At 40.1% G+C, this 14,056-nt stretch overlaps 1 protein-coding gene across 1 annotated transcript; it reads right to left on the minus strand.

The window, feature by feature from the left end:
- Window positions 1-429: 429 nt before the first annotated feature.
- LOC141496103 (uncharacterized) lies at window positions 430-14,021 on the minus strand. Its single transcript, XM_074198238.1, has 4 exons — window positions 13,953-14,021; window positions 6,124-6,250; window positions 3,353-3,493; window positions 430-1,768 (listed from the first exon to the last, which is right to left on the minus strand). The coding sequence occupies exons 1-4, from the start codon at window positions 13,974-13,976 to the stop codon at window positions 981-983; spliced, it is 1,080 nt and encodes a 359-aa protein (XP_074054339.1). The 5' UTR covers window positions 13,977-14,021; the 3' UTR covers window positions 430-980.
- Window positions 14,022-14,056: the final 35 nt, after the last annotated feature.

The raw sequence follows: 14,056 nt of genomic DNA on the forward strand, positions 1-14,056 counted from the left end.
GCATGAACTGATGCTGAGTGAGATGAGCAGAACCAGAAAAACACTGTACACCTTAACAGCAACATGGGAGTGATGTTCAAGCTTGAAGGACCTGCTCATTTCATCAGTGCAACAATCGGGAACAATTTTGGGCTGTCTGCAAAGGAGAGTACCATCTGTATCCAGATAAGGACCTGTGGAGTTTGAACAAAGTACAAGGACTATTCCCTTTAATTCAGAAAAAAAAACAGATAGCTTATTGTCTGATCTTGTTACCTCTTAGACTTCTCTTTAAGGATATGATTTCTCTTTCATCACACCCAATTTGGATCAAGGTACAACATGGAAACAAAGTAAAGACTGACAGAGTGCATTCTGTGGGGGGGGGAGGGGGGAGGGAAGCAAGATTGGGGCAAAATGTAAAACAAATAATATCTTTAATAAAAAATAAATTTAAATTAAAAAAAAGAAAAGGAAGCTTGGTTTACACCAAGAGGCTTCAAGGTTCCAACTAATTTAATAAACATTTTAAGCACCTCTGATATGTCAGACACTAGAAATACTGTTAATGAAAAGAAAGACAATCATTGCCCTCAAGAAGCTTACAATCTAAAGGGCAGACAACACACAAAAGAAGGCAGGAAAGTGGGGGGTGGAGATACTAGGGGGTGCCTGGTGTGGGGGCATCTTGTTCCGTGGCATTCAAATAAAATGGCATGTTTTGCTTTCATCAAAAAAAAGCATCACAGTTTATTTACCAACTTCACTGACCAGGGTACTAAACTTCTGCCTGGTTCCAGAAATAAATGTGAAAAATAAGTGGAAACAATGAGGAGACTGATCCTAGTGAAATCTAAATAAAAGCATCCCAACAATCAGAGATTTCCCAGAATGGAATATGGCCTGCCTCCTGAGGTACTACGTAGGTTTTCCATCAGACCACTGGCTGAAAGATGTAAAGAGTTTGGATATCTACTTCCTTGTATGCTAGAGGTTTTGTTTTAACTCCAGTCAAGGTCCATCAGTCCACATAGCAGGTCCTTGTAGTGCTGCTTCTTCGTGTGTACCTTCACATGGGCTGTGAGTTTCGACTGTTTAGGGAATGTCTTGTCACACTCACTGCAGCAGAAGTACCTGGCCTTGCTGTGGATTTGCAGGTGACTCTTCATGTCTCCTTTCAGGCGAAAAGTCCTGTCACACTTGGGACACTGGAAGGGCCTCTCCCCAGTGTGCAGTCGGATGTGCCCAGTGAGATGACAATGTTTGGTGAAGTTCTTACCACACTCACTGCAGGAGAAGGGCCTTTCCCCACTGTGCCGGCGCTGGTGGGCCTTCATGTCAGCTTTCACCCGGAAGCTCTTGTCACACTCAGGACACTGGAAGGGTCTCTCCCCTGTGTGCAGGAGCAGATGCCTGAGCAGGTGCCCCTTCTGGTGGAAGCTCTTGTCACACTGGGAACACTGAAAGGGTCTCTCCCCTGTGTGCAGGGACAGGTGCCTGAGCAGCTGCCCCTTCTGGTGGAAGCTCTTGTCACACTCAGGGCACTGAAAGGGTCTTTCCCCTGTGAGCAGGTGCTGGTGGTGCAGCAATCGGTCCTTCCGGCCATAGTTCTTCTGGCAAACAGGACAGAAAAAGGGTTTCTTCTCTCTATGAACCCTGATGTGATTGGCCAGTTGAGACTTGTGGGTGAAGCCCTTGTTACATTCACTACAGCGGAATGGTAAGAGCCAAGATAAGTTCTGGTTTTGAAGATTTTTCTGCTCTTTTGAAGTTGAAGATCTAGAATTCCCTGGAATTAACAAAAAAATCCTGTCAGTATTCATGGCTGTGCCATGTCAAGGCTAAGGGACTTACTACATTGGAAGCATATATTTTGTATATGTGTATACACATACTCCCAGTTTCAAGGAGTTATTTTGTGAACCAAATCACATGGTTTTGTAAATCTATTAAGCACTATATAAATGGTGTTAATATTTCTAGAAACAAATTAACTTCTTTATGCCTTTAACAAAGTTAGATACTGACTCTGAACTGTCCTAAAAATCCAAAATTTCATGATCAGAGATTCTCTTGCTTTGCCCCTAAATTCATTTTTTTCATTTCATCATTACAGCCAAGTACAGTTAAGTCCAAAGATTTCTCTCTTGAAGGTAGGCAGTCATATGAATTAAAATAATCTGGAAGGCTTATGTATATGGCTGCTACATCTTCCCCAGTCTCTGATGTGACTCATGGAGATCAGATAGAGAGACATTGTTAATCTCAAAAATTCTACCACAGTTCAAGGAAGATCTTACCCTGTAAGAATGGTGAGTCTCTAAGACTTTATATACATGTGACTCTTACAGCAGTTCTGTGAAATAATGTCTTATATGCTGTACAAGCATTGTCATCCCCATTTCACAGATGAGAACATTACAGCTCAGAGATTAAATGGATTGTGGTCACTGGTACATGTGGGAGTATAATTCAAGTCATATTGTGTGCAGTGTGTTCCTTCTGCAATACCATGTGGCTTCTCTTAGAGACAATGAGTAAAAAAAAGAATCAGGAGGGTCCACTTTGTTCCATTCTCCTTTCTTTGCAGATTCAAAGTTCAACCATGCTCCTGAGCCAGTCTGTGGAGAATGTAATCCCCCAGATTCTTACTGATCTGGAACAAATGTTTCCTAGCATAACATTATGGCTACTGAGGTGGATCTACCCTTTGGGAAAGGAAATTAAATGCTTAAGGATTTTGTCTCTTATGAGGAATACTCATCTTAATCATACTGCTTTCAGGTGAAAAGTCTTGTCTCATTTGGCCTAGTCATACTGCAGGCCTTACCTCCTCAACTTGCAACCCTGCCCTCTCCCCCAGTATTTTTACTATAGCTATGCCATTTATTATAGTCAGCTAAAAAAACAGAGGGTTGAAATTTCAGCGAAGTTGAACAGAACTATAGGTCTTTTCCTTATTGCCTTGTGGAATTAACTAGGAACTCAACATTTCCTCACCCTGAAGCAGTCTTCTTTTTTTAGTGATCTAATTCCTAGTTTATTTAGGAATTCCTAGTCTATTTAGGCAATAGACAAAAAAAAGAAGCAAGACATTTTCTATCATATTGCTACAAATTTCACTCACCAATCTATGACATTTCTTTTTCAGAAGCTTGAATTTCAGGTTTCTGAAACTAGAAAAACAAGACAGTGCCTGGGTCTGTGTATGACACAGGTGACAGTGGGGTCTGGAGTTCTGGACAACTGACCTTTTTACCTGCTTTCTTGAAGCCCAATCCTGCCCTGACATCAAACCTCAGCTGGACATGAAAATTTAAGTCTCAGAGGAGGAGAAATCCTAAGTTTCACTTCTTTAGTCTCTTCTACTCACCAGAAAACAGCTGCCCCTGTGTGCTCTTCAAGTTAGGATGTTCCTCAGCACTGGAACCAATGGCCAGTTCCTGATCTCTGATGAATGGCTCTGCCCCTTGTTCAATCTGAGTTATCAAGTCTGGTTTGGGAATGGCATAGCCTGGACAAAGGCCACAAAAAGACAGTTAAGTTTATTTTCCTTAAGTTCCCTAGAAGCACAAGTTGTGGGAACACTAAAAAAATGGAAGCTTTCAGTTCCTATAAAATAGAACATGACTGTCCAGATCCTAACATGGAGTTCCTAGAGGATGCCCAATCCATCTTGTTCAAAGCTTTCCATGAGTTAACTTCTCATCTCTTGTGTATGGTGATTAAATTACAAATATTTTTGTTTTTTGAGTTCCATGATGAGTCATTTGAGTTGACTCAAGATATGGACTTTGAAGGACTATGTCTTAAAAACAACTGGTTTTAGGTAAAATGTTCTAATGTTCTTGGGTGATCAATTCCCATTATCTTAAATGAGCTGCCTGGAGTTAAGGAGCTGCCCCAAATCAAGTCAACTTTTAGGGTGCAGTCAGGTCTACAAAAACTTTATGAGGTAGATAGATGGTTATTTCCATTTTCAACATTAAGAAACTCAAGTGCAAAGAAAGACTGGGACTTGCATCAAAGGTCTGCTTACCCTAACTTCTGAGGCCCTTTTCAGTCAATAAATACCTGCCATGTGGTAGGCCCTGTGCTAAGTACCAGAGATACAAATGAAAGCAAAAGACTGAGAGCCTGCCTTCCAGGAGCTCCTAGCCTCATGTGGGAGACACATCAAGATAGATATTAGAGATCAGTAAGAGTCATGGAGGGAAGGCCCTGGTATTAAGGGGGATCAGGATAGGCTTCCTCTAGAAGGTAGGATTTGTAGCTAAGACTTGAAGAAAGCCCCAGAAACCAGGAGGTGGAGATGAGAAGGAAGGAGAGCAATGAAAATGCCCAGGCAGGCCACCAAGTGTCTTGTTCAGGAAAGAGCAAGGAGGCCAGTATCTCTGTATCAGAGTGTGGAATGCTGAGGAGGGGAGAAGACTGGAAAGATTGGGAATCTTAAACTGGATTTCCATCTCAACAAGTGGTCTTTGAGCCTGACCAGACTTGCTTTGGTTTCCAATGCAGCAGGGTAGCTCAACGTGGGGAAAATCTGCTGGGCATAGGTTTTCATCTCCAGCTCTTCAAACCTGGCTTCCATTTTGACCGCTCTGCTCAAACTGTTCCCATGAAGGTCACAGGCTAGGATGATCCACCCCTACTCACTTCACATTCTCTGTAGACTCTGCATATTCTGGTTATCAAAGCTTTCTTTTGGAAATTTCTCAACTCCCCTCCATTAGGAAGCTTTTTCACTCTATTCCAGTTCATGGGCATTCTTCCCTCTTCTGAGGGAATCATTTACCAGTGTTTGCTTCACATCGTTGACAACTCCTGTATCACTGAACATCTCTCAAAGTATTGTAATTCAGAAAAAAAGTGTGGCAGATTGGGCAGAGAGCTTGAGTCAGGGCCTGTGGCTGACCCTCTCTGGGGAGCCAAGGGCAAGCCAAGCACTCTGACCATCACCCGACTCTCCCAGCCTGGAAGGGATGCAAATGACACCAGTGATGGGGCAATTCTCTAACATATATCTACTAAATTATTGCCATATGTGTGGGGAATTCTCAAGTCATACAATTCCCCATCTTCACAAAATCTTTACTATTACTAGAATATTTACATCCTATACTGTTTGTTTTTGGTTTCTCCAAAGAGATTATTAGGTTCTAAAGAGGTTGTATGTTTTATACTGATAAGAGAGGCAATGTGGTCTAGAGCAGGGGCATTGAAACTCAAATAGAAACAGATCCTAGCTGGTAGAAAATTGTCTTAGAAAACCACAAATTAACATTACTTATGTTGTATTTTTATTCTGATAAACATTTCCCAATTACATTTAAACAGGCAGTGATTTTGATACTTATTGATAAAAGATAGAAAAAGAGCTGTGGTCAGGAAGATGTAGGTTCAAGTCCTTTCTCTATTTCTTGTATCTACCTACATACATAGGTGAACATTTACACATATATAAATTTTTCTCTTTTCCCCAAAGTTGAATATAGTGCTCTTCACATAGTAGGTAAGTATTTGTCAGACATATAAAGTTAATCTTCTTTTAATAGCACAATAAAACAGGAGGCCTGTGTAAAATTCTGATTGCTGTTTTGACAAAAAAAGAGTCCTAAAATTCAGAAGATATAATGAAACTGTTAAAAGGAAAGAATTAAGAGATGCACTTCATGATGAAAAACTTGAATTATCATTTATTCTTGTGGGTATTCATGAGATATTTATAGAACTGAAAAGGAGACAGACTCAAATGAGAGTAGTGAAATAAGATTAGCCTGAGGCTCCATTCTTGAGGTGATTATCATTAGCCAAGCAAAGACATACATGCCACCAAAAATATAGAAAAATGCTGTAGGGTGGATGTTTCACTTGATGGGATGGAGCTGGTATGGACACAAGTTAGCGCAGCATGACAGTCCAAGTTTGTACAGTAAAAATCACCTCTCATTTCTAGGGGATCTTTGTCAATATTGATGTTGCAGTTTCATTTTTATCTTTGTATTCCTAGCACCTACCATCTTTATATATAGTAGTTACCCAAATTGAAGAACTTGAGCCAGAAGACCTTTGGAGGTCTTTTCCAGTATAAGATTCTCTAAGACATTTTCTTCATGTGAGTAAGGTATGGAGTGGATGTCTTACCCAGTGAGACCAGAGTTTTATAATTGGTCTTCACCATATCCTTGTAAAGCTCCTTCTGCCACTCTTCCAAGCTTCTCCACTCTTGCTCCGTGAAATACATGGTCACATCATCAAATGTTACAGGTACCTGGAACCACAAATGTGAATCACATTTATCTTCACTCTTCACCACTAATTCAGAAACATTTTTTCCTTTCTTAAATTCCATTTTTATATCTTTCATTTTTCTGTAGTATCACTTCTAAAAATAATCCTCCTTTCTCCTAGTCAGTAAATCATAACTTGTAACAAAGAACAAAATGGAGAAAATAAGCACAAAACCGACCACTATATGAAAAAATAGTGTGCTGTAGTCATGCCAAAATACAGTGCTAAGTACTGGGGTTAAAACTGCAAAAAATGAATTTACTTATACCTAAGGAGCCCAGTGGATAGGGAGAGATATTTTGGAAGGGAAACGCTTAGGCATGGGGACTCAGTTTCAGTCAAGAGTGCAAGACTCCAAGGTGGAAGCTAGGGTGTTGGGGTCAAGAGAGGCAATGGAATGGGATGGTAATGGGATCTGACTACAGGATTCCCTCTTCTTGAAAAGAGAGGAGAGGAGTGAATTTTCCCAGTTCTTCTTTGGGATCATTATAATCTAGTTTTCTATTTTTGCTATCCATATATATATATATATATATATATATATAATATATATATATATATATGATTGTTTTCATGTTTCTGCATACTTTACTCTGTATCAGTTCACAAATCATTTTATTCCTTTCATCCATGGCAAATGTTACAAATTTATTCCCATAAGATGCATTTTTATCATTTTAAAGTTGACTTTGCAGCCCACAAGAAGACTTGGGCGTAAATACATCTTCCAAGACAACAAGGACTCCTTTTTCTTTTTTTCCCAAGCATATTGTCAAGGTTAGTAATTGGCACAACAGAGTTCAGTGATCAAAGCCATACCTTAGAGTCAGAGCAGCCTTTTCCACAATTATTTAAGTTAATTTACATAAGGTTTACCGATGCCAGCTAAATTCAGACTGTGATTATTATGCTGACTTATAAAAGGAGGGATGGTGGTCTACAGAACTATAGAAACCAGGAAAACACAGAGTTGAATATCCCTTAGAAAGTCCCCAACCAGAAACCTCTCCTTCACCAGAGGGACCCAGTGTTAGGGAAAAAATAAGATTAAATAATCCTCCATCCATTTTCTTCATTTCCCTCAAGAGGCAGGACCAGTTTAAGTTGTGTGCATAGTCTCTTCCACAATTTTCTACCAAGACCCATATATATATATATATATATATATATATATATATATATATATATATATATACATATATATATATATATAACCAAACCTATGTCCTAGAAATTGGTACAATAACAATCAATATTAATATTAATACTAATCTAATATTCATTAAATAAAAGGTATAAAAAGGAAACTGATTTTTTTATTGGGGAAGTGACATTTCTCCTTATAAATTTGAAGCAGTCTCTTAAATTTCTTGGTTATGTGACAAATTTACTTCAAAGATTCTTTTCCCCAGATAATCTGTTTCTCTTCTATTTTTATCTACATTGGTTTTGTTTGGGTAAAAACAGTTTTTAAAATCTGTTCATTTTATATTCTGTGATGTTTCCTACTATATATAACTTGTTTGGTCAAGGATTTTTATATATACTTGCAGATGACATGCCCTACCCTGTTTCTCTAATTTGTTTAGGATGTCTCCTTTTCTAAGTCATGAATCCATTTATTTGGAGATTATCTTGGTGTTTGCTGTAACATGATGATCTATTGCCAATTTCTGACAGACAGCTTAAGAACTATTTTTTTTCAAATGCAATAGTAATACAGGTGGAAGATACTAAAATGAAGTGATTTTCATTGTGAAAAGGCCTGAGATCTATTATCCTTGGGAGACAAAATTTCCTAGGGATATCTTGAGTCTTGGGAAAGTTTCATTCCTTCTTACCCACTTCTTCATCTATAAAATGAGACAATTGTACTATACAATCCTTAAACTCGTTTTTCAATGTAAATTCAAAAATACTACTTTGATGTCTCATCCTGTGCCTCTCTATCAAGCCCAACTCTGGCCCAGGGTCCAGACACTAATCCTCTTGCCATCTAACCTCCTGCCCTGGTCTTGTCAGCACAAAACACTGGATTATGGAGTTACTGAGACCATCAATCCCAGCCTCCCTCTGTATTCTACATATTAAAATCCCTACAATACCACACTCACTTTATACTCCTTTGTTCTAGTAAAAGAAGAAGTGCCAAGGCAAGGTCTGGTTACTTGTGTCATTGTTACAATCCCCTTCTTGTGTTCTCTGGGATCTTATTCCTTTGATCATTTTATTATTTATTCATTATTTATTCCTTTTCATTCTCTTTTATTTTTGGTCTCTCCCTATTTCCCGGTTATTCCCCTGTTGCCTGTCAACATTTAGATTTCACTAATGTTTAAAAAAGAATCTCATTTGGTCCTACCAAATCCTCTTGCAGGTCCTCCTGCACTTATCCTCTATAACTGAAGTACAATATTTGTGTAATCCCTGTGTAAAAGGGGTCCTTGACACTTTTCTGAGTCCTGAGAAACTCCTCAGAAATAAAAATTTGGCTAGTTGCCTTTAGGCCTGAGAACATTCTGACAGGACCCAAATGGTTGACCCTGGGGTCACAAAATGTACCATAAATTTGTCTGAGACTCTCAAAAATGCTCTTGTTAACTACTCCTTTTTGCTGTATCTGCAAAATTTCTGCTTCTTCCCAAAAATCCCCTTCCCCAGATGCAACTGGGACTATGAGAGAGTAAACCTCATTCGACTCCTTATGTCACAGGAAACATGTTACAAGGAAATATATCTAACTCCTATCTCTGCTTCTGTACCCTGCTTGCTCACAACCCCCCCCCCCCCAATAACATAAAAACCTTGTTCTCTGGACACTTGATGCTATGTGCTTTGCAGTTGTAACCCCACATAGTCACTGGTAATAAACTCTACTCCCCAAAATTCATAGCTTGGTCTCCATCTCACGTTTTGGGCACAACATAACCAACCCCTGGAAACAGCTGTCCTCACTGCCTTTATTTCTGTGCTTGACTCATCCTGTTCTCCAGAAAGTTACATCTTTCTTCAGTTCCCATCCTCTTGGCCTACATGCAGTGTTAGAACCTGCTGACATGCTCTCTCCTTCAGGGTACTTTCTCTTCCAGTTTGCCTCCTTTTTGTCTAATCACTTCCTGGTCTCTAGGCAGGATCCTGCCCTGAAAGTGTGAGAATATTCTAGCTTTTAGTTTTAAGCATTTGCATGCCAACTCTCTCTTTTAAAGAGATAATTTCCCAATTACATAAACAACCTTTTCTGAGCTCTCCTTCCATATTATCTGCTTGCAGATCTCCATTGAGAAAATTCATATGTATCTCACACTCATGATATTTAAAATAGAATTTGTTATTTTTTCCCTAAACTTAATCTAACTTATACTATTTCAATTTCAAGGTTCTGACAAAGGTCTGCAATGTTGGAGTTATCCCTGACTTTTCCCTCTTCCCTATTCCCCAAATTAGTCACCAAGTTCTCTGTGATCAGATGAACAAAATGGTCCTTTTCCCTATTCAATATCAATCAAATCTATTTAACATATTGATGAAAAGCAATAAAATAAAAATAACAAGCATATAAAGTTGTAGGAGGGAGTCAGACATAATTCAAGTAAGCTGGAAAATTGACTCATGCAGCAAGAAAATTAGATAGAAATAAAAAAATATTTTGGAAAAGAAATGATTAAATCTGAGCAAATTCAGTATGAAAAATGGATGCCATTATCTGCTGCTGTCTAGAACCCAAACATAGATTTATAAAGTGGATTAATAATTTTCAAGAACAAAAGCTGTGGGAGCCAATTCATGTTCTTTTAAGGGGGGGGGGGAAGTTCTGTGAAAAAGATCTCTGAGTACTTTCCAAGCAAACAGTTTAGCTGGACTGTTTTTTTCTAAAATTCTAAATAATGATTCTTAAGGTTTTTTTTTTTTTTTTTTTGCAAGGCAAATGGGGTTAAGTGGCTTGCCCAAGGCCACACACCTAGGTAATCATTAAGTGTCTGAGACACAGATTTGAACCCAGGTACTCCTGACTCCAAGGCCGGTGCTTTATCCACTACACCACCTAGAAGCCCCAGTAATGATTCTTTGAAGTCTGAAATGTGAGTCTGCTTTAATAGATTTTCTATTTCCTTTGCTGTGTATATGCTGATTCACTTTCCAGAGTTTAGGCAGAATTTCCTTGAAGAATTCATTATTCTTGTTTTCAAAGTTGAGTCATTTATTCTACTCCTATTTAAAAAGCCTACTGCCTAAAAAAATTCCAGTGGATCCAGAGAGCCTCTAGTTCTTGCTCTGTTTCACATATCCCCCTCTCTTTCAGGGTAGGTTTCCTGCTCACTATTTATCTTTTGGCACTTGGTGGCCCAGCAATATTTGCTATTCTTCACACAGGAGGCTCCATGTCCCATCTCCAAACTTTTGCACTGTCTGGGCCCTTGCCTCAATTCTGCCTCTTTGACTCTAGATTCCTTCAAGATTCAGCTCAAACATCTATTTTCTGGGGAAGACCTTTCCTGTTCCTTCCCTGAGACCCCAAACCCCAGTTGTGAATGGGGTCATTTCAAGTTACCTAGTATTCTATCTACTTATATATGTGTATTTGTACTCAAATTGACTTCTTCCCTGCCTTGGGGGCAGGGACTCTTAAAAATTTTGTCTTTTGTACCCCAGCAACAGAATGCCTGGTCTTGAAAAGCAAATACTAAAATTTAGGACTGATTTGTAAATCAGACTCTCTGAAAGTGAGGGACAAGATAGGCAGGGGGAGACCAAGATGAACAAAATCCAAAAAGTTAAGTTTCCTGAGGAGGTGGATCTTGAGCTCGAGCTGGAGGAAGTTTGACTGGGAGAAGAATGGCCCAGTGACCCTGGTGCCACAACTCCTGGATTGACAAGCACTAATCACACTGTAGTCTGAATCTGGAGAGAGTATGCTAAGGCAAGGTGTGGGACACCCAAGTGAGAACCTCCCTTTTCCCAAGGCAGCTGATGAAGCTTTACATTTGGAGTGGCATCACTGAAGGACGGCCCTGAGGAGTCTGCTTTGTTCTTTCTGAAATTATAGACCCAGGCTTGTTTGAAAGACAGGCAGTTACTAAGTGGTGGGAGTATGCAGGGGTAATGGTAGGTCAATGAACCTGGAAACAGAAATGGGAGCCAGGTGTATATCAGATCCCCCACCTAAATCAGGTTCCACTTGAAAATATTTAATAAGTATTTCAATCCTATAATCCTGGTAAAAAAAGTTTGATTTCTTTTTGTTGTAAGAAGTGGATTGTTATCTCCTCATATGACAATTACAAACTCAGAAAGACAAATTGGTCTTGCCTTCATAATATTTTAAAGCCAGGAAGAGATAAAATTCGTCAGATAGATGATATTCTTTGTGAAGGAATAACTTCTTATAACTATATTGTGATGAAGCTTAATTCCCTTTAGAGAACACTAACTTCATTATGGGTCACCTTGCTCTCCCTACTTAAAAATTAAGACTCAAAAAGTCTCCCCCAGGCTAATCACAAATCTAGGAGAACAGTGCTCAGCATGAAAGGAGACCTTCCTACCAGGAAGAAACAAGATAAAGACGATAATCCTTGAGCAGTTTTCAGGTAGCAATATTGTATAATTGTATGATTTCTATGTTTAGGTCACTAAGGAGGTTAATTATTTTCCTTATTCCCAAATGGTATAAAGTCCTGTTTCTTTCTCAGTACTGTGTGGTCATTATCTCAGAATGACATCCACCTATATAGGTTATGGGAAACATCTTGGAGAATAAAACTTAAAAATGTCTAACCTATATTTCTGTTTTTATTTTATTTTAACCCTATGTTTTTCAGATTCTTACAATTTTAGGATTTATAGTTTTTGGTGCCCTGTGGACTTGGATGGACAGGAATATTGAGCAGGGCCTGTCTGCACTCATATGTAAAAGCATTGTCCATCTGATTATCCCCCTTTTTAGCTTGTTTGTTGCCTATCCATTCTTTTGACCTGGGTCTCTAGGCCTATCTCTCTCTTCTATATGCCCCTCATCTTTTTACACCCTTTTAGTTGGTCTACAGCTGCATAATAATGCCAGCTGTGATCAAAATATAAAAGAATAATTTCTCATAAGTATATTGTGACAGAAGATTAATCCCCTTTAGAGAATATGAAGCTTCGTTATGGATCACCTTGCTCCCTAGTTAAAAATTAAGACTCCAAAAGTCTCTTCCTATTGTTAATCACAAATCTAAGGGAACAGTAATCAGGATGTAAGGAGACCACCCTCCCAGGAAGAGACAAGAGACAAAGATGATAATCTTTGAGGAGCAGATTTCAGGCAGCAATATTGTGCAACTTCTAAGGGTACTAAGAAGGTTAATTATTTTCCTTTTTCTCAAATGACATGAAGTCCAGTTTTTTTCCCAGTATCATGTGGTTATTATCTCAGAATGGCTTCCACCTACAAGTTATGGGTAAGATATTAGAGAACAGAATTCACTTCTTTGGTGAGCAATTGTTAAACTTAATATCGTGCAACTTAAAAGACGTCTCCTAGGATAGGAGGTTAACAATTTTCCTTATCCTTTGTTTATGGTTAAATGTGGTTGGGAGTGATCATTTTAGATAGATGGCTTCCACCTATAGATTTTCTTGGTAAATCTTTTTTTTTTTTTTTTTTGCAAGGCAAACGGGGTTAAGTAGCTTGCCCAAGGCCACACAGCTAGGTAATTATTAAATGTCTGAGATCGAATTTGAACCCAGGTACTCCTGACTCCAGGGCCGGTGCTTTATCCACTGCGCCACCTAGCTGCCCTTTCTTGGTAAAAATTACAAGAAAAAAACTTCATGTCTAATCTATATTTTGTCATTTTATGTTAACTCTAAAATTTTAAGGTTTATACACTCAGACTGGCTGGTCAATGTTCCATAACTTTTCTATATTCTGTTTTTGCTTTCTGGCTTTTTTATTTGTTTAAATCCATATATATGTATATATAGTTCCTCCAGTAACTTATCTACTTGTTGGTATGTAGAAAAGAATCTCATTAAAAAATACTAAGTTAACACATTCTTTTTGCTAAATATTTCCCAGTTTGTTTTTTTTTTTAGTTTTTTTTTGCCAGGCAGTGGGGTCAAGTGGCTTGCCCAAGGCCGCACAGCTAGGTAATCATTAAGTGTCTGAGGCTGCATTTGAATCAGGTCCTCCTGACTCCAGGGCCGGTGCTCTACCCGCTGCGCCACCCGGCCGCCCCGGAATACCACTTTCTACAGGGGTCCCTCTGTTGGACCTGCTTCCCACCGGGGTCCACTCTTCCGGCTGAGGAGCTTCGGCTTCCCTCGGCTGACACAACCCTTGACTCTTCCTTGGTGGATGGTGACAATCAGAACCAAACTGAGCCGAGTCCTCCCTGTGCCGGGGCCGGAGGGTGACAAGTCCAGCCCCGGGTGTCTCCCCTCCCAGTAACCGTGAGAAAACTGGGAGACGGGCCCCGCGTCCTGGGCGTGGTGGAGGGTGGGAGCCCGAGAAGCCCCGGGGGGCCCGGAGAGGGAAGCGCCCTCCAGTGCAGCCGCTCTGGGGCACGCCCCAGCACGGAGTGGGGCCCCCGGGCTGGCTCAGGGTCTGCCTCCGAGTCTTCGAAACTCAGGGCCCCCCCTCTTCGCCCCTCCGCGGGCTGCGCGCCTCCCGCCTCGGGGGTCCCGGCCTTCGGCCTTACCTGAGCAGGCGCCCCCGGGGCCATGGCCTCTCCTCCTCCTCCGGGCCGCGGGCCGCCCCGAGTGCCGGGACCCGCCGTCCTGCGGCCGGACGGGGAACACCCCT

Source organism: Macrotis lagotis, chromosome 8 (assembly GCF_037893015.1).
Source record: "Macrotis lagotis isolate mMagLag1 chromosome 8, bilby.v1.9.chrom.fasta, whole genome shotgun sequence".
In the NCBI taxonomy this organism is placed as follows: domain Eukaryota; kingdom Metazoa; phylum Chordata; class Mammalia; order Peramelemorphia; family Peramelidae; genus Macrotis; species Macrotis lagotis.

Coding starts and splice junctions, on each gene's coding strand:
- LOC141496103 (XM_074198238.1), bottom strand. CDS start 13,976: ATGGCCCCGGGGGCGCCTGCTCAG. Junction 3,494..6,123: donor TAAAACTCTGGTCTCACTGG/GTAAGACATCCA, acceptor GCCTTTGTCCAG/GCTATGCCATTCCCAAACCA. Junction 1,769..3,352: donor ACAGGGGCAGCTGTTTTCTG/GTGAGTAGAAGA, acceptor TGTTAATTCCAG/GGAATTCTAGATCTTCAACT.